This window comes from Bos grunniens, chromosome 2 (genome assembly GCF_055505025.1).
Source record: "Bos grunniens cultivar Pamir isolate PY7600 chromosome 2, Bosgru_T2T1.0, whole genome shotgun sequence".
Taxonomy (NCBI): domain Eukaryota; kingdom Metazoa; phylum Chordata; class Mammalia; order Artiodactyla; family Bovidae; genus Bos; species Bos grunniens.
The window spans coordinates 26,354,493-26,372,841 of NC_141166.1; the positions used below are offsets into that span (position 1 = coordinate 26,354,493).

At 40.2% G+C, this 18,349-nt stretch overlaps 1 protein-coding gene across 5 annotated transcripts in view; it reads left to right on the forward strand.

Moving 5' to 3' along the window:
- Positions 1–18,349, forward strand: part of PAX3 (paired box 3) — a 101,704-nt gene that overhangs the window by 18,026 nt on the left and 65,329 nt on the right. Inside the window, exon 1 of one of the 5 annotated variants that reach the window (XM_086366331.1) lies at positions 9,102–9,147. The exons of the other annotated variants lie outside the window; for them this stretch is intronic. Coding sequence (XP_086222457.1) covers positions 9,117–9,147 — 31 coding nt within the window. The 5' untranslated portion in view covers positions 9,102–9,116. Of the gene's footprint in view, positions 1–9,101; positions 9,148–18,349 lie in introns of those variants that run through there. 5 annotated transcript variants of the gene reach the window in all.

Here is an 18,349-nt window from a genome sequence, read left to right on the forward strand (position 1 = left end):
GCCTGTGGAAAGTGGGTTTTCTTGGGTCGTCATGAGCATAACGCTCTTTGGGGGCTGGGAAGGCTGCCTAATTTTGTTTTCATCAGAGGTTCAATAAATGGATGTGGAAACAAACACATCGTGTTCAGGTCAAGTACTCATTCCCTGGCACACCTTTGTGTCATGTGGTTTGTCTTTTTAGAAAAATTGAAACCGACAGCCACTGCATAAGCTTTTATTCCCAGTGGAGTCCTAGCAGATACCTTGGGCAGATAAGGAGAGGAACAATTTCCTTATTACAAAATACAAATGACATAGAGAGCTGAATTTGGTCTTCATTTTGCTGGTTGGCGAACTTTCATCATTTTATTGAATTACTGTAATTTAATGTTACTCGTTTAAAAGTAACGATTTTTCCCCTGAAATGAATCCTTTTTATTTATTTTTAAAATAGAAAGCTCAAATTAAATTCATTTGGGAAGACACTGACTATCTTTCACATTGACATTTCTGGTTCTTGGAAAATCCTTTTGGAAAAACTTTAGAAGATGGTCACTCAGACCATAGTTTAATAAGAAGTGATGTTAGTGGAACAAGTTTGTTTTTTTTTTTTTTTAAGATCATTTATTCGGCTGCACCATTTCTTAGTTGTGGCATATGGAATCTAGTTCCTTGACCAGGGAACAAACCTGGATCCTCTGCATTGGGAATTCAGAGTCTTAGCCACCGGACCACCAGGGAAGTCCCAAGTTTGGGTTTTTTTACAGGGACGTTTGATAATCTCCCTGCCCTCAATCCTCTGTTCCCAAACTCCTTGAAAATGTTTTTGTCACTTGCCCTTCACAAAGGGCTTTAGGGGCTGACCTTGGGTAACAAGGGGGAGGTCAGTCTTAGCTGCTGTTCCCTCTCCTTTCCTGTCTCCCTGCCATCCCGCTTCTTTGTGCCTGGTTTACTCTCCGCTTGTGTACCCTGATTCCACACACACCTACAGGCCCCTGGGAGCTGGTCTCCTGGCATAGAGGAATGAACCTCCAGTGGCAGAATTCCAGGTACCCATGTAGGACAGCTTTTTGGTGGAGGCAAGGGGCAGGTTTCTGATGCCCCTCAGGTCACACTCCAGCAGATACCAGCTTCACTGTGAATGGGCAGGATTAGTTCTGCTCTGAGGAAGCTCTTTGCTGGTGAGTTTGGTTTTCCAGGGCATGGTACCCCACTGAGTACTCAGGGGGAGGCAGGGCCAGGTGGGGCTCAAGAGCATTCTCCCCTGCAGGTGGATTTCTGATACATCCAGGATGCCAGGGCAAGGCCTTGGCTTGTGTCTTTTGGGCTTTCTGGCAAAAAGCAGGGCCAGAGGAAGGACGTACAGCATCTGTTCTGGCTTGGAGCCAGGGAGGGCACTTTGGGGCCCATCCTGCCTCTGTGCTCACAACCCTCCCAGGAAGCAGATATCTGATTTGGGTATCCGTGCTTCTAATGGTGCCTGGATAATTGTCAGTGGTCAGAGGAAGTGAGGTTCTCCTCCTCAAAACAGGTAGGGCCCAAGGGGCATTTATGATGGATCCACTGGCTAGGAGAGCTTCTGGAAAGTGCTCTGAAGCACTTCCAGGAGTCTTCCGGAATGCAAGAGTTTCCTAAAGTCTCAGTGCTGGCATTCTGGAGAGCCTCAGAAACATGTGGCTTTGGAGGATGTAAGCCACTAGGGTCCCAGAGGGACCCCTGGCATTTGGTCCACCTGTGATATATGGGGTTCAGAAACATCCTGCTAAGTTTGTTGACTCTGATGATCTTGGCTTACTGCTGAGCCCCCAAAGTTGACACTTAGACTTGATTAATGTTTTGCAAGTATTAACAACAGTGCATACGAGCACCTAGAAACAGCCCCCGTCTCTCCCAGGCCCTCTCAAGTGGAGGATGAGAGAGGAGTCCTGGGCAGAGGTGGGTTTGCCACAGAGCTGATGAACCTTCAGTTCCAGAGCCCCTCACCTGTGTGTGTTCCTTACAGGGGCTCTCTGAATTATAAAAGCTTCGGGGCTCATGAAACTGCATCTAGCCTTGTCCTTGTTCAGTTTAGTGTGGGAAAGGTAGAGGCTGCCTGTACATACAGTAAAGGCCTGGCACAGCTGTGTTTGAGAGCAAAGCAATGATGATAATAATAATTCTGATACTCAGTTACCCTCCACTTGTATCTTTGACTTTAAAAGTTTCCAGGATGTTTCCTTGTTTCTTATGCCCTACCTTGTTTATTTATGGAGCCAAAGTCTGTGTCTAGCAATCCAGAGGTGCTGAGAATTCACCCACATGGCCCTTCGACTGTACAGTATTCTCAATCCTTGCGTGGAGACCCTTACAGGGATCATAGACCACCAGCTCCATCAATCTGGAGGAACCTCCATTCACTCACTGCATACAGGTCAGTGGGTATGACTGTAATTCTGATGGGGTGGGGGCTTGGTGCCCTCAGCTGTTAAGGTGTATTTGGCAATTTTTAGATATTTCTTTTAGGTCTTTACAACTATCACTGTGAACAGGTGGTATTCCCTCTCTGGACCTCATTCTCCCTTGCTCTTGAAGATGGAAGCATAGGCTAGGTAAAGGTGATGGTCTTTCTCAGCCTGGCAGGTTGTGGCAGCTGTGGTCACATGAAGCTCTTGATAGACTTTGGGAAGGCCCGGGCAGCTGTTTGAGGAAACAGTGGGGCCTCAGGCAGTCAGGGAATCAGGGCAAGAATGGAGAGGCCTGTGGGCCCTCAATGTCTTAGAAGGTGAGTAGCTCCTGCCTGTTTTCTGTCTCAGGGAAAGGATAGTGGCAGTGGGGCCTTGCTGTACTGTTCAGCAGGTGGACACACTGGCTTTTCCCCATGTGGGGAAACGCTTGCTTTCTTGGACCTCCTCTCATAGCTGCAGCTTCCAGATGAGGCTGGAAAGGCTTGGGGGTATTGGTTAGAGAACTTTGCTTTAAGTTGGAGTTGCTTAAACAGGACAGTAACTTTCCTTCTTTCACATCATCTATGCCTCGACATTTTCCCCAACACCCAGAGAGGGACACAGATTTCTGGCAGCCCACGAGGTCAAAGCTAGAAACTGCCTGGGCTTGAGGAGAGAATCAAGACAATGGTGCGTTCACTTCATCGAATTCTGCTGTCATTTCTTAAATTTAAATTAGCTTCCTCACTCGTAGTTCTCACAAGATTTGTTTTTTTGTTTCTGAGTTATAATACATGCCTATACACATACAAATTTAAAAAATCATATTTGAATCAATTAAAAATTTCCATACCAAACATTTGGTGAGGAAACTCAAGATTAAATGGGAGATCATCCACATCTAAAAACTTTTATCATTTTTTGAGAACTTTGCTATGAAGCGTTTTAGAAACTTGGAGAGGATGTAAGAAGTATTTTTTGTTACATTGAAAACAATTCAGAGCAAGCTGTCCTAGCCTAACAAGGGAAGATTTCAGTAAGTTTTTCCCCCGTCACTTTTTAACTTTTATTTTTGTGGAGGATAATTATTTCAGAAGTCAACACATACTACTTATCAACTTTTTAATATATATTCTGAAAATAGACAATGGTTCATTCAAATGCTACAGTCCTTAATTACAAAGACCAAATGATAAAATTAACAATGTAAAATGTGTTGTGAAAAGTCATTTTTTATTTGAGGAATTTTTAGAGTATATAAAATAGCCAATCTAATATTTGCGTTTATAACTTTTCTTATGTTTCTGAAATATTTGGCTCTAATTTTGTTGTAGTTTTATCTTAAGCAAATAGATTTTGTAAGCCAATACCGCTACAACGTATCTACCAATCTTTAAAAATAGAAGCAGAACATTATAAAATGAGAATATCAGGAAGAGAAACTGTACCCCTTTATACATTCAGAATAATAAGTACTACTGTTTACCATATGAAAGAGTTTGTTTCTGTTTTTCTTAGTGATTATCCTGTACTCAGATCAAATGTATTGCAATTTTGAACTTTGAATCACAAATTAAAATTTTTATTTGATAGGAGAGAAAGTCACTACTTGACCTATAGATTAAAGAGGAAATCTGATCTCAGCTACTTTTAGTCAACATTAGAATTTTTGTTGAGTAACTCCATACAAATCAAAACAATTCAAATTATTGACTCCCTTTTCTGTATCCCTAAGCAAACTTCTGACTTACACTGCCACGTGAATTGAGTTCCATCAGCTTTGAAGAAGTTGAATTTGTGAGAGTTATGGCATCCATTTGTTTAACATAGCTTGAATAGCCAGATAACTATAACTTTTAAAACGGCAGGCATTTATAATGCCAGGTTTGGGGTGGTGAGCAGTATTCGATCTGAGTATTTGATTTCTTGTACTTATTTTTTTTTTCATGTTTTCTTAGGGAAGTGCTAGTTGAGATTCTAAGAAGACTTGTTATTCTATTTAACTGTATAAAAACATTAAAACATTTTAGGGAATGCAAAAATACATATGCTTCAGGTTAAAATATTGAGACATCTTGGATATTTTAATAACATTTCCACTCTAAAGTAGCAAAAGCAGACTTTTAAAAACTTTATACATGAGGTTACATTTGCTGATTAAAGTAATTTGAACACTTTGGAAGGACACTCAACTTTCTAGTGGTAAGACTTTTTAATGTTTTCCATGCTTCTATTTGTTTATAGATAGAGTACCATTATGATCATTTTTGTAATTGTTCAGAGGGACAATTCTTGAAAGTCAATGTGAATGCAAATGTATACGAATGAAAGAAAATGAAATCAACAAATGCTAAAACTAAACAGTAAGATGACATTCTATAAAGTAAATATATATGCCATATAATAATATATACATTAAGTATTTATATTAATAATACTTATAAAGACTGTTCTACAATTCCGTTTGAATGTTCTAGAGGAAAAATATCCCTTTAGGATTTGGAGAAATTGAAACTGTTGCTATTTGCAAGGAAAGGGACCCACAGAGAACACGTTCTAGGGAAGTAAAAGGAATATTTAAACTTCTTCTTCAGAGGCTAAGGATTTTGTATCTTTATATACAGAATGAAGAGTCCTTCCTGAAGTTGATTTCTCACATTAAGATTAAAAAGATAATTTCCCTAGAAAGTGAAAAACAAAACCCCACCAAACTCCACATTCACTTGCAGGATGGAAAATAGTTTAGATTTGCTTTTACTCAAATGATGGGAATTTTTTAATGAGGAAAGTGAACTGAGGAACAAATTCAAGAAATTATAGCACCAACTTTGTTATATTGTGGCTGAATTTTTTTTTACTCTATTATAGTCCCAAGAGCTGTCAAATTACTTAAAGAGAACAATGAGTTTCTCAACAGAAGACAGAAAGGAAAAAGAAAAAGAAATTACCCAGAGATGCTGCGACTTACAAAACAGTCTCTCCTGCTAGGCTTCCTATAGCTTTAAATGCAATTGACTATTGATTCTATCAGACCTAGTTGACTTAAAAGCTAGGATGGATCAGGAGCTGATTTTTGGCATTCCTTCATTTTCTCACTCTTTTGTTCACTTGACACGCAGCTTTTATACACTGGCTTTGCAGGAACCACTGGCATGATCTCTGAACAATCTGTCGGAGGAGGAAAGGGCTCCTCCAACCAGCAGCCAGCGTTTTAATTAAATACTGTGCATCCCGTCTATCTCAAACAGCTGAAGAAATTGCTGTTGGCATAAAGGTACCAATGAACTTATGTTCTCTGGGGTTAATATGGCAAGGAACCTTCTTGGTGGTTTTAAAAAAAAACAAAAAACAGAACTCCAAGCTACCCCCAATTATGTGATTATTATTTTTTAAGTTAAGAAGACTCTCTGAAGCAACAGTGCCGATCTGTGGAGCTCAACTCAGTATCACGTTGAAAGGGACATGCAGGTTGGAGAAATTATTTTGTTTATTAATTCAGGTTACATGTCCTGCCAGGCTGGCTGGAAGAGAAGGGAAAGAGAGGTGTAACTTTTAAGCACACACTGATTTGTTCTTATTACATAACAAAAGTCTATTTCTTTATCATGTTATCATTCAGTTAATAAAAATTAGCTACAATAACAGCATCAACTTAAAAACCCCTCAAAGTCCAGGGGATTTTCTTTCACAATGAACATGAATACTGTTCAGAAATACAAACAGTCAAAGGATAACTTTAGGTCTGAAAGAGAAACCTGGCAAGGGTAATTGAATAAGCCTGGGTCCCTTGACTGTGTCATGGTGAGGGCAGTCAACATGTCATAATTAGGTTTATTGAGGGCCATTCCAACAATCTGCTTCTATTCTTCCTGCCTTATTGTCCACAGCTAGGCAAATAGCCAAGGGACAAAAGGAATCAAGTGCTGACAAAACATGAAAGAGGAAAAAGATTTAGCTGCTTTTATCAAAGAAACTGAGAAGGACTTTGTGTAAATAAAATAAGTGGCTGGCCATCCTGCATTTAGGCAATGCCGTTTTCATTAGAATTAATTCTTGACATATTGGAAGAGTTCCAAGGGAAGGATTTCTACTTCTGACAAGTTTAATTTGTAAATTAAAAACAGTTGGTTAAACATGAGCCTCCATCAACAAAACTTAACCAAAGCCATACACGGCAAAGGGCTAAGCAGGTGAAAAAGAGAATTACTTTGAAAACAAAGTCTTCGCCAAAATTATGCAAATTCTTATTACTTCATAACAAATGTTTCCCATTGAAGCCTACAGCAGGATGTCTGCTCAGGGAGGTTTGTTTAGATCACATTTTCTTCCCCTTTAAGCCTCTTTAGTTGACATAACACTTATTCCTTACTTGGGCACCGTGCTGCTTCTTGGGAGAAGTGGCAGCAAGAACAGAAGAGGTAGACTGACATTTTAAAAGAAGTCAAGCTAATACCACTTTTGTAAGTCTCCAGATTTCAGGACAGCCTACTCTGCTTTTTCTTCAAGGTGAGAGAGTCTTCCAAGTGTGCTTTCAATGCCTAATGGGGATAAACAGTGGAGACTGCTATGCGGTATTTCCTAAACTATTAATAGTCATCATCAGCTCTCAGGTCAACATTGTCTGCCTAGAAGGTTGCATGCAAAACCGCGGCGCTGTTGGTTAAGACTTGGTGACGCAGAGAAAGTGGAAATCTTTGGGAGAGAGATATAGCTTGCATCTGGACAAGGCTTTAAGTCTAGAAAGCCCCTTTAATAAAACAGCTATTCGTGAAGTTGCAATACCTTTCCTGTTGCATTTTTTCAGCTTGCAAATTAAGCTTCAGATAGGGGTCTTTTCCGTGAACCTGAATTTCAGAAGCTGCAAAAGAGTAGGTGGCTGGGAAAGAACTCTACCGTGAACAGTTTGTCCCTTGGGGATACAAATTTTACTTGGGTACCAAGTGCCCCTTAGTTTTATTGAGAGTAACAGAGGTGATAAGAAACCTATGACTGGGGTAGCTTCAGTGACTAAGCTGTTTTGATTTAAAAACTTCACATTGCTTTACTTCACCTAACATATTAGAGACTTCTATTACTGTATTCCTTGGCACTTGACAGTGAAAAAAAATTTTTTTCTCATGTCAAAGAATTATTTAATTCCATCCAATAGTGGATATGAAAGAGTTAAAGCCCTGGAGGAATGCAAGACTTCATCATGATCATCAGTACCCTTATCATCAGTATCAGTACCATGTTTGAATGGAGCCTCTCAATGGTTGTATTTGTATGACTGTAGCATCCTGAGGAAGTATTGAAATACATGATCCAAACAATTTTCCTGTGGCTCATGAAGCTGGATCTGCAGTGTCTTGAAGTTTATTCCACTTGTGGATTTTGGTTAAAAAAACCCAAAAACCCACACAGTTGGACTGCTGATCTAGTTCTGCACCAGATATAACTGTGGTTTTTATGAAGGATTTTTTGTTGTTGTTGTTAAAAGATTTTGCTTTAGGTCCCAGTTCAATCTCTAGCTAGCTGAGTGATGAAGGGAAACTTAGTAGCCATTCCGAGTTGGATTCCTCTGAAGTGAGGTGGACAGTAAGATGCTCTGCTGTCTCCAAGGATTGTTGTGATGTGTTAGTGGCCCTGAATACATTTCAAGTTCTGAGCAAGTATAAAGAGTTACTTCTTTATAATCTACCCATCGCTTTTGTATTCAGTGAAAGAAGGTTTGGTGGTCCATTTGCCTTAATGTGCTTTCTTAGGGTACAGTTTAACAAGAATTAAGTGGGTCTTCCTGTGGTCAGTCCAGAATACCCTGAAATAATTCTATATCCAGGACATGTGGGACTTGGTTGCTGGGATGATTCCGCTTTTTTGCAGAGCGGCACACTGGTGTACATCTAGTGGAAAAGTGGTATGGGAGAAGCTGCTTCAAAGGCTTGGATTTGTGCAAAATAAGTCTTTTTGATTTCCGTATTGTTCCGATGCCCGTTGGCTCATGTCACAAAATTGGAAGGCCCAGCAGGTCAGGAAGGAGTCTCTCTGGAAGGAGTTGGAGATTTATGCAGATTGGCTGCCTGTCTGACATTTATTTGCTGCCCTTTTCTCACTGTTTTGGCAACTCTGAACCAGATGGACAAGCCCATGGAAATGAAGGCCAGTGAAGAGAAGATGCTTTTGATTTCTTCAAAGATAAGGGAGAACACTTTCTTTCTCTCTTTCTTTTAACATAGCTGTGGCAATTTGTGTGTGTGTGTGTGTGTGTGTGTGTGCACAGATCAAAACTGGCAAGTCACTTTTGGAGACTGATTGGAACATTTGAACAAGGACTTTCCTTGTTACGTCATTGAGAGTAACATAAACTCTGTTTACCAAGGCATCCATGGAAGAGAAATGTCCAGGCAATGGTCCAAATGTTATGTCTACCAGAAGCCAGCCATGTACTTTGTAGCTAGGCACCAAGAATGTTGTCTGAGTTTCAGCTAGGATGATAATTCACCAGGACTGAAATCCTTCCTTAATCACCAAGCTCTCCAAAAGGCGAGTGATGACGAGGGGAAGCATAGATTACTGTTTCACTCTGTAATCATTTATGATTTGAGCTGTATTTTACCTTACAGTGACCTCTGGTGCTGTTAGTGGATCATTCTAGACTTGCTGCTACAGTATTACAGGGGCCACCATGAAGACAATGGCCACTAAATGGTGATTTATCTGGGAGAGTTGGAAAATATGACCTTCATGCATAAAAAGATACACAGAGGTATTTTCCTATTTTAGATGCAAACGACAGTCTCTGTACTGAAAGTGTTCATGAAGAATCAATTATTTAAGCACAAATATTCACTTTGAAAGTTAATTATGTCTTGAGCACTGGGATATATTTTTGAAAGATACTGTTTCTTTCCTGCATTTTAAAGTCATATGCTTGTCCCTCTGTGTTACCCGTGGTGCAAAATTTCAGACTGAAAGTATTTCATCTCAGGCATGTGACTGAACCTCGTCCTTGGAATTTCAGTGTTGAAATATGGGATTAAAAATGGTGAATGGATTTGCTAATTCGGTGCAGCTTTTTTTTTTAAGGGAAGTACGGGAGGGGGATGTGCAGCTCCTGATTTTCGTCTTATTATTTATTGTATGTTGTCGCTGTCTGTAGACTTTTTCTTTTATTTGTTTACTCTTGTTTGTTTGAACTAATCACTACTTAAGAAATAGTCCTCTCAGGACGGACAGCCTCCTCTTCCTGAAGCCTGTAGCTTGGTGACCGTTCAGGCATAAAAACGTGCTTATCTGCAAATGAATGGTAGCTCTTTGCTTCATTAAAGCCCCTTTCTCTTTTGGCACTCGCATTGTGACCCTTTGATATTAATTCAAAGGGCAATTAAAGAATGCGGCCCATCTTTGAAGTAAGGCATTCAGGGCAGGGGTAGGGATGAACCTGGGCCTCTGATGGACTGTGTGTATTCAACAGGCCTTTTCAAGACAGTTTGAAGTGAGTCAAAGAAAATGGGCAGGAGAAGGTCAAAGAGAAAAAAAGGGCTAAAGAAACAGTCTGTATTTGTTCGGAGTATTAGCCAAGCAAACTGCAAATAGCAACAAAATGAAACAGTTAATAGAGCAGCCAGACAGAGCCATGTCAATCACTTAACTTGAACAGCGTTAGGCGATCGGAGCTCCCTCCACTGTGTTACCTAATTATCTTGGGAAAGGCAGTAACTGGAAGTAATGGTATTGTATTTCTTTCTGCTTACTGCCCAGAAAAGGTGATAAATACTCACTGCTCCATAATTATGCAACATATATACATAAAGGAGTAGGAGGGGGTGGGAGGAGGTGGAAGGGGGCTGCAGGGGGGAGGAGGTCGCGTTGAAGTTGTGTTCCTAGTCAAAGGACCAAATATGGCACAAATATGGCATTTTCAAACATTAGCATGCTGGAGAATCACTTAACTCGTTTCATCTGGAGCTGGCTGAAATATGCATGATTTCTCCTTTCACAACCCTTAAAGACAAACGCGTTGAGCCATCCAAGAAAAGTTCTTTCATGGAAAAAAAAAAAAACAAACAGCCAAAAAACTTAACCTGCAAAAGCTGTGCTCAGATAATATGAAGGATTGGGCTGAGCGTTCCTGCTGCCTCCGTGCAAACTGGGTGAAGCCGCCACCGGGACCCTAGCTCTTCCCTCCGTGCCTGGCTGTTGAGACACTTTCTTGCAAGAAAAGTCCTGAATAAGCCCTTAACCTTAGTAGATGGTCGAGGGGAGGAGGCAGGACTGGAGGACTGATTGGAGGCAGAATGGGTTTCTGTTCCTAGGGTTAGGAAGGATATTTTTGGATTCCACTTTTATGGGGTCATTGTAAAAAACGAAGAACATCAACCACACGCTTCTTTGAATGGTGTGAGCAAACTGATTTACAAAGATTTCCAACTCCCTCAGGGGTGTCTGGGTGAGAGAGCGGGAAACCCCAAGCCCCCGTTGGAATGTCTGCAGATAGGTCGAACTGATCTCCGAATTGCAAAATGTGGCCACCTTTTAAAGGGGCCGCTGAGGACTGTATTCGGATCCTTTGTAACAGGCTGCTGTGGATTGCTGTTTGATGTTGGCTTTGTGCATAATGGGTTTTGTTTGGAGGGACAGTAATAGATCTGAAGGGTCTGTTATGCAGCTTTTTGACATATTGTTCCAGAATGTATCTATTAATATAAAAGTTTCTGCCTTTGTAAAAAGTCCATTACTGAACTAAGTACTCAATTGCTTGGCATTTTAACACACCAGTCCTGGCACTTGAAAACTGCCTTCTTAAAATCTGATTTGAAGGTCACCCAGGGTGAATTGTAAACAGAGCTAGGAAAACAAATTATATGGTCAGTTTTTGAATATATTAATAACTTCAGCTATTTAGTAGTGTCAACACATAAATTCTCTCTTGCCCTGTGTAATGCTACTTAGGATGGAACAATGTTTGGGGGCTTAAGGGGCATTTCTACTTGGAAACAAAGTTCAAATGGAGAGCAGTAGCTGCTTAAGAAACTGGAATTCACTGAATTTACAAATTTCCTTAGGTGACCTGCTTGCAGATTCTTTACCCTCTAGCCCACCAGCAAAGCCAGAAGGGGAAACTCAGGCAATAGAAATAGAATAATCTAGGATATTTTCACCAATAAAAAACTGTGGAAACTTTTCCACTTAGAGAAATTTTTTTCAGACAGATTTTGAAAAATTGTTTTATTTTAGTTTTAAAATTACTCAATTTAAAGCTCAATTTTATGTTTTTCAGGATGATTTAAAAAATCACGGTATCTGGACATATTAGGAAATGTCCATCATCTTAGAATGCTAAAAACTGATAAAACTTTCAGATCAAAATCAGCTCAAAGTGGGAAGAAAGACTGGGGACATCTTTGTTATTCTTTGTCTTTTTCCTAATCCTGGGTGATTTGTAGATTTTCACCAACTTTTACCCTTCTAGCCTCTTTTCCCCACACAAACCCCCAGTTTTGTTGCCAGAAGTGAAGGCTGGAGAATAGTGGTGAAGAACAATTTGGGTTCCCTTTTGTTTCCTGTGTTAACCTTGCCCACCCTTCCTGAACTCAGAATCCTGTGCAGTCTCTAGGAGACTGGTTCTGAAGACAATACATTAAAAAAATTTTTTATTTTTAATTGGAGGATAATCAATTTACAATATTGTGTTGGCTTCTGCCATACAACACTGTGAATCAGCCATAAGTATGCATATATCCCCTCCCTCTTGAACCTCCCCTCAAGCCCCCACCCCATCCCACTCCTCTGGGTTGTCACAGAGCACTGGATTGAGCTCCCTGTGTTATTCAACAAGTTCCTATTAGCTATCTGTTTTACATATGATAATGTATACCTAGATGTCCATTGAGAGATGAATGGATGGTACATATATACAGTGAGATATTACTTAGCCATAAAAAGGAACACATTTGAGTGAGTTCTAGTGAGGTAGATGAGCCTAGAACCTGTTACACAGAATGAAGTAAGTCAGAAAAACAAATTTCATGTATTAAGGCATATATGTGGAATCTAGAAAAATAGTACTGCTGAACCTGTTTACAGGACCGGAATAGAAACATGGAGACAGACATAGAGAACAGGCTTGACACAGGAGATGGAAGGAGAGGGTGGGAGGAATTGAGAGAAGATACGTTTTATCATTTGCTCTTTTTATACCTGTGGAGAATTTGAATTGAAATGGATGAGTCTAGCTTACAGAGCACCAGTTGCAGTTACTACACTTACAGCCCCTGCTACATTCAGGTTCAATGCCGTATCCTTTCATAGGTGTGTAATGCAAAGAACTCCATTCTGTCATCCCCTCGGCTGCTTCCTAGAGATACATGAGGAATTCCTAGTATCTGTATGATCTTTCGGATCTCGTGGTTTTAATAATTTCCCCCAAATCAGAATTTATCCCTATCCTTGGATCAACAGTCAGTTCTCCAGGGGCCAGACAGGTAATGAGAAAGCAGCAATATAAATGTATTCCTATTTTCTGTCTAAGGATACAGAAGTGGGAGAGTAACACCGCTTGTAAAGGCAGAGCTGGGCTTGGACCAGCTGGTCCAGGTTCATTGCAATCCAGAACTGCCACTGTGTTACTGGCTTGTGGCTTCTGGGAAGGCAGGTGACAATAAGAAAGTACTGAGAAGGGGGTCTGTTTTCAGGGAGCATGCCTAGCAACTCTGGCAGCTGGTAAGTCTATGAAGTCCGGCCAATAATTATATTTGCCTTACAAAATTGTGATAAAAATTATATGAGAAAAAAAATTATATGAGAGACTACACAGGGATATAAGTGCCCCTCGGTAAGTGTCAAGTACTGTCTTTGTTCATCTTACTTGTGGGTTATGGCTCAGAGGTGAGTTCCCAGGAAGCAAATAAAACTTCAAGTATAGGGCTTTTAGGTCCATGAGCCCCTGAAGGTGCTAGAGTCCTGGGTGGGGACAGGAAATCAGGATGACTTTTTGTGTAAGAATTCCTACTAAACTGCCTTGAGAGGTAAACACAACAGGTAACTCCAGTAATAACTTACTGTAATTTTTCTCCCATTCAAAATAAATACTTCCTTTGTACCTGGCTTTTGTAGTTGTAAATTTATATTCTTAAGAAGGTCCTGCCAAACCTGGATCAGCTACTGGGTGTTGCCATACTATTGGGCTGGCCTTTGGAGAGATATCCTCTCCAGGCACCAGTGAGCCAGGGTAGGCCTGAGTGGGAAATGGTTACTTTACTGATGGGTTAGTTAAGAGTTTGATTTATTCAGAGGCATTAACTGAGAATTCTATCTGTTCCATCAGATTCTATGTACATGCACTAAGATGTCAAAACCACTGTCCTACTCTGGAATTGTTTGAAGTATAGTTAGCTTAATGTTCTAATTCCCAATATCCTGAGAGAGATGGAGGAAAAATCTTGCTTTCAGTATGAAGAGTCCATAGGAGGCTAACTCAAAACAACTGGGAAAGTATAGAACCTAGGGAATTAGAAGTCATTTTAAAGCAAGAGTAACAGATCCTGTATGAATAAGGAGATACCAGCACTTGTTCAGAAACCAATTCAGACTGTTTTATGAGAAATATACAACAATCAGCACCAACTACACTTTTAAAGTCCAGGGCACCAAGGAAATGCGGAGAACCCTTCATCTGGACATCTCCAGGTTCAGAGATGCTTCCTGGAAGAGAAGATGTCAGAGCTGAGCATTAGAGGATGACCAGGAGTTGATCAGAACAAGAACTAGAGGAAAGGCGTTACAGGCAGAGGGAACAACATGGACGACAAAGGCATGGAGCAGTCAGACCCATGGTGTACCTAGGGACTGGGAAGCAGCTGAAGGCAACAAGGGGTCCTGTTGCCAGATTCACTCAGTCTTAAAAGGCAAAATAAGCACCCCCTTTCATCTTTCCACTGTTGAAAGTGAACAAGTGATACTCTGTAACACAACACCATTCTCAAAAGGCTAGATTGCTTTCTCCCTACCTGCAGCTTTACTGAGATATAATTCACATATAGCATGGTGTGAGTGTAAGATGTACAGTGTGTTGATTTGATACACTTGTATATTGCAAAGTGATTACCAGAACATACACTTGTAACTGCATGTTAGCTAATACCTGCATCATATCACATAATGAGTATTTCTTCTTTTGCGGTGAGAACATTGACGATCTACTCTCTTAGCAAAGATGGGCTCGATAAAGGACAGAAATGGTATGGACCTAACAGAAGCAGAAGATACTAAGAAAAGGTGGCAAAAATACACAGAACTGTACAAAAAAGATCTTCACAACCCAGATAATCACGATAGTGTGATCACTCACCTAGAGCCAGACATCCTGGAATGTGAAGTCAAGTGGGCCTTAGAAAGCATCACTATGAACAAAGCTAGTGGAGGTGATGGAATTCCAGTTGAGCTCTTTCAAATCCTGAAAAGTGATGCTGTGCAAGTGCTGCACTCAGTATGCCAGCAAATTTGGAAAACTCAGCAGTGGCCACAGGACTGGAAAAGTTCAGTTTTCATTCCAATCCCAAAGAAAGGTAATGCCAGAGAATGCTCACACAATACTGCACAATTGCACTCATCTCACATGCTAGTAAAGTAATGCTCAAAATTCTCCAAGCCAGGCTTCAGCAATATGTGAACCGTGAACTTCCAGATGTTCAAGCTTGTTTTAGAAAAGGCAGAAGAACCAGAGATCAAATTGCCAACATCTGCTGGATCATTGAAAAAGCAAGAGAGTTCCAGAAAAACATCTATTTCTGCTTTACTGACTATGCCAAAGCCTTTGACTGTGTGAATCACAATAAACTGTGGAAAATTCTGAAAGAGATGGGAATAGCAGACCACCTGATCTGCCTCTTGAGAAATTTGTATGCAGGTCAGGAAGCAACAGTTAGAACTGGACATGGAACAACAGACTGGTTCCACATAGGAAAAGGAGTACAGTACATCAAGGCTGTATATTGTCACCCTGCTTATTTAACTTCTATGCAGAGTACATCATGAGAAATGCTGGGCTGGAAGAAGCACAAGCTGGAATCAAGATTGCTGGGAGAAATATCAATCACCTCAGATATGCAGATGACACCACCCTTATGGCAGAAAGTGAAGAGGAACTGAAAAGCCTCTTGATGAAAGTGAAAGAGGAGAGTGAAAAAGTTGGCTTAAAGCTCAGCATTCAGAAAATGAAGATCATGGCATCTGGTCCCATCACTTCATGAGAAATAGATGGGGAAACAGTAGAAACAGTGTCAGACTTTATTTTTTTGGACTCCAAACTCACTGCAGATGGTGACTGCAGCCATGAAATTAAAAGACTCTTACTCCTTGGAAGGAAAGTTATGACCAACCTAGATAGCATATTGAAAACCAGAGATATTACCTTGGCAACAAAGGACCATCTAGTCAAGGCTATGGTTTTTCCAGTGGTCATGTATGGATGTGAGAGTTGGACTGTGAAGAAAGCTGAGCGCCGAAGAATTGATGCTTTTGAACTGTGGTGTTGGAGAAGACTCTTGAGAGTCCCTTGAACTGCAAGGAGATCCAACCAGTCCATTCTGAAGGAGATCAGTCCTGGGTGTTCATTGAAAGGACTGATGCTGAAGCTGAAATTCCACTACTTTGGCCACCTGATGCAAAGAGCTGACTCATTGGAAAAGACCCTGATGCTGGGAGGGATTGGGGGCAGGAGGAGAAGGGGACGACAGAGGATGAGATGGCTGGATAGCATCACCGATTCGATGGACGTGAGTTTGAGTGAATTCCGGGAGTTGGTGATGGACAGGGTGACCTGGTGTGCTGCTAATTCATGGGGTCGCAAAGAGTCGGACACGACTGAGCTACTGAACTGAACTATAATCACTGTGTTGTGCATTAGGTTTCCAGAACTTATTTTTATAAATGGAAGTTTGTACCCTTTGACCAAGATCTCCCTTTTCTCCCCACATTACAGCCCTTTGCTAACTACCATTTGGGTCTCTGTTTCTGTAAGTTTTTTTTTTAGGTTCCACATGTAAAGGAGAGTTTGAACTTATCTTTCTCTACTTGACTTGTTTCACTTAGCATGATGCTTTCAAGTGTCCATCCATATCAAAATATGTCTCTAAAATTTATTGTTACGTGTTGTTTGAAAAGAAAATGGATTTCATATACTTCAGTTCTTTTTTTTTAAACAGGACAAAAATTTTCTCACTCTAACTGACCACTTTGAGGAGCATTGTTTTTTAATGGAACCAAAACATTCTTCCACTCTGAGTGACCACTTTGACGAGCATTTTTGGGAAGAATAGAGCCTGATGTACAGAAGTGAGGTCCTTGGAAATGTAACAGCCTGACTCAAACTCTTCCTTTACACTTTGTTCAAGGAGGTGATCTGAGTTACAAATTCTATTTTTTCTAGATTCCTTCTTTTTGTGACTTAAAATGATATTTTGAAATGGTCATATAGTAAAATAGACTTTAGGTTTTTTTTGCGTTGAGGTGAAATTCATACAGACCATTTTAAAGTGAGCAATTCAGTGGCATTTAGAACGTTCACAGTGTGATGCAACCACCAGGTCTGCCTAGTTGTAAAACATTTCATCACCCCGAAAAAGAGACCCTGTACCCAGTAAGTAGTTGCGCCCCATTTCCTTCATCTCCCAGCAACTACCAGTTTGTGTTCTGTCTCTGTAGATTTAAATATTCTGATTATTTAATGTGAACGGAATCATATGACCTTTTGTGTCTGTCTTCTGTCACTTAGCATCATGTTTCAGAGGTTCATTCACACTGTAGCGTGTGTCAGAACTTCATTCCTTTTTATGGCTGAATAATACTCCATTTGTATGCATAAACCCCTGTTTGTTTATCTAATTATCCGCTGGTGGGCCTTTGGGCTGTTTCCACCTTTTGGCTATTATGAATAGTACTTCTGTGAACTTGTATATACATATGTTTATTCTTTTTAAAAATTTTAAAACATGTATGTATTCATGTAACAACCATCACGATCAGTATACAGTATAGTTCCATCATCCCCCAAGATGCCTTCATGCTCTCCCGTTGAACAGACACCCTCCTCCCACTCCCAGCTTCTGGCAACCACTGGTATGTTCTCCAGTTTTGTCCTTTTAAGAATAGCCTATAAATGGAATCATACAGTATTTAACTCTTTCAGACTGGTTTCCTTTACTCAGTATAGTTATTCTGAGATTCATCCAAGACACTGAATGTGTCAATATTTCATTTCTTTTTAAAAAATTGACATTTATTTTATTTTAGTTTGGAATTAGTATTTAGTTTGAAGTATTTAGTTTGGAGTTGATTAACAGTGTTGTGTTAGTTTTAGGTATGTAGCTAAAGTGATTCAGTTATACATATACATGTATGTATTTTTTTTTCAAATTTTTTCCTGTTTAGGTTATTACAGAATATTGAGCAGAGTTCCCTGTGCCATATAGTAGGTCTTTGTTGGTTGTTTTTAATATAGCAGTGTGTACATGTCCATCCCCAATTCCCAATTTATCCCTCCCCTTGCCCCCCTAGTACTCATAAGTTTGTTCTCTAAGTCTGTGAATCTGTTTCTGTTTTGTAAATAAGTTCACTTATATCATTTTTAAGATTCTGCATATAAGCAATATCATATGATATTTGTCTTTCTCTGTCTCTGACTTACTTCACCTATTATGGGTAATCGCCAGGTCCATCCATGGTGCTGCAGATGGCATTATTTCATTCTTTTTACTGGCTGAGTAGTACCCCGTGGTATATGTGTACCACGTCTTCTTTATCCATTCACCTGTCAATGGACATTGAGGTTGCTTTCATGTCTTGGCTACTGCTGTAGCCAAGCACTGTAATGAACATGGGGGAGCATGTATCCTTCAAAATCATATTGAAGAATACTGTCCTACTGACTGGTTGTGCTACAGTTTGTTTATTTATTTACCTGTTGAGGA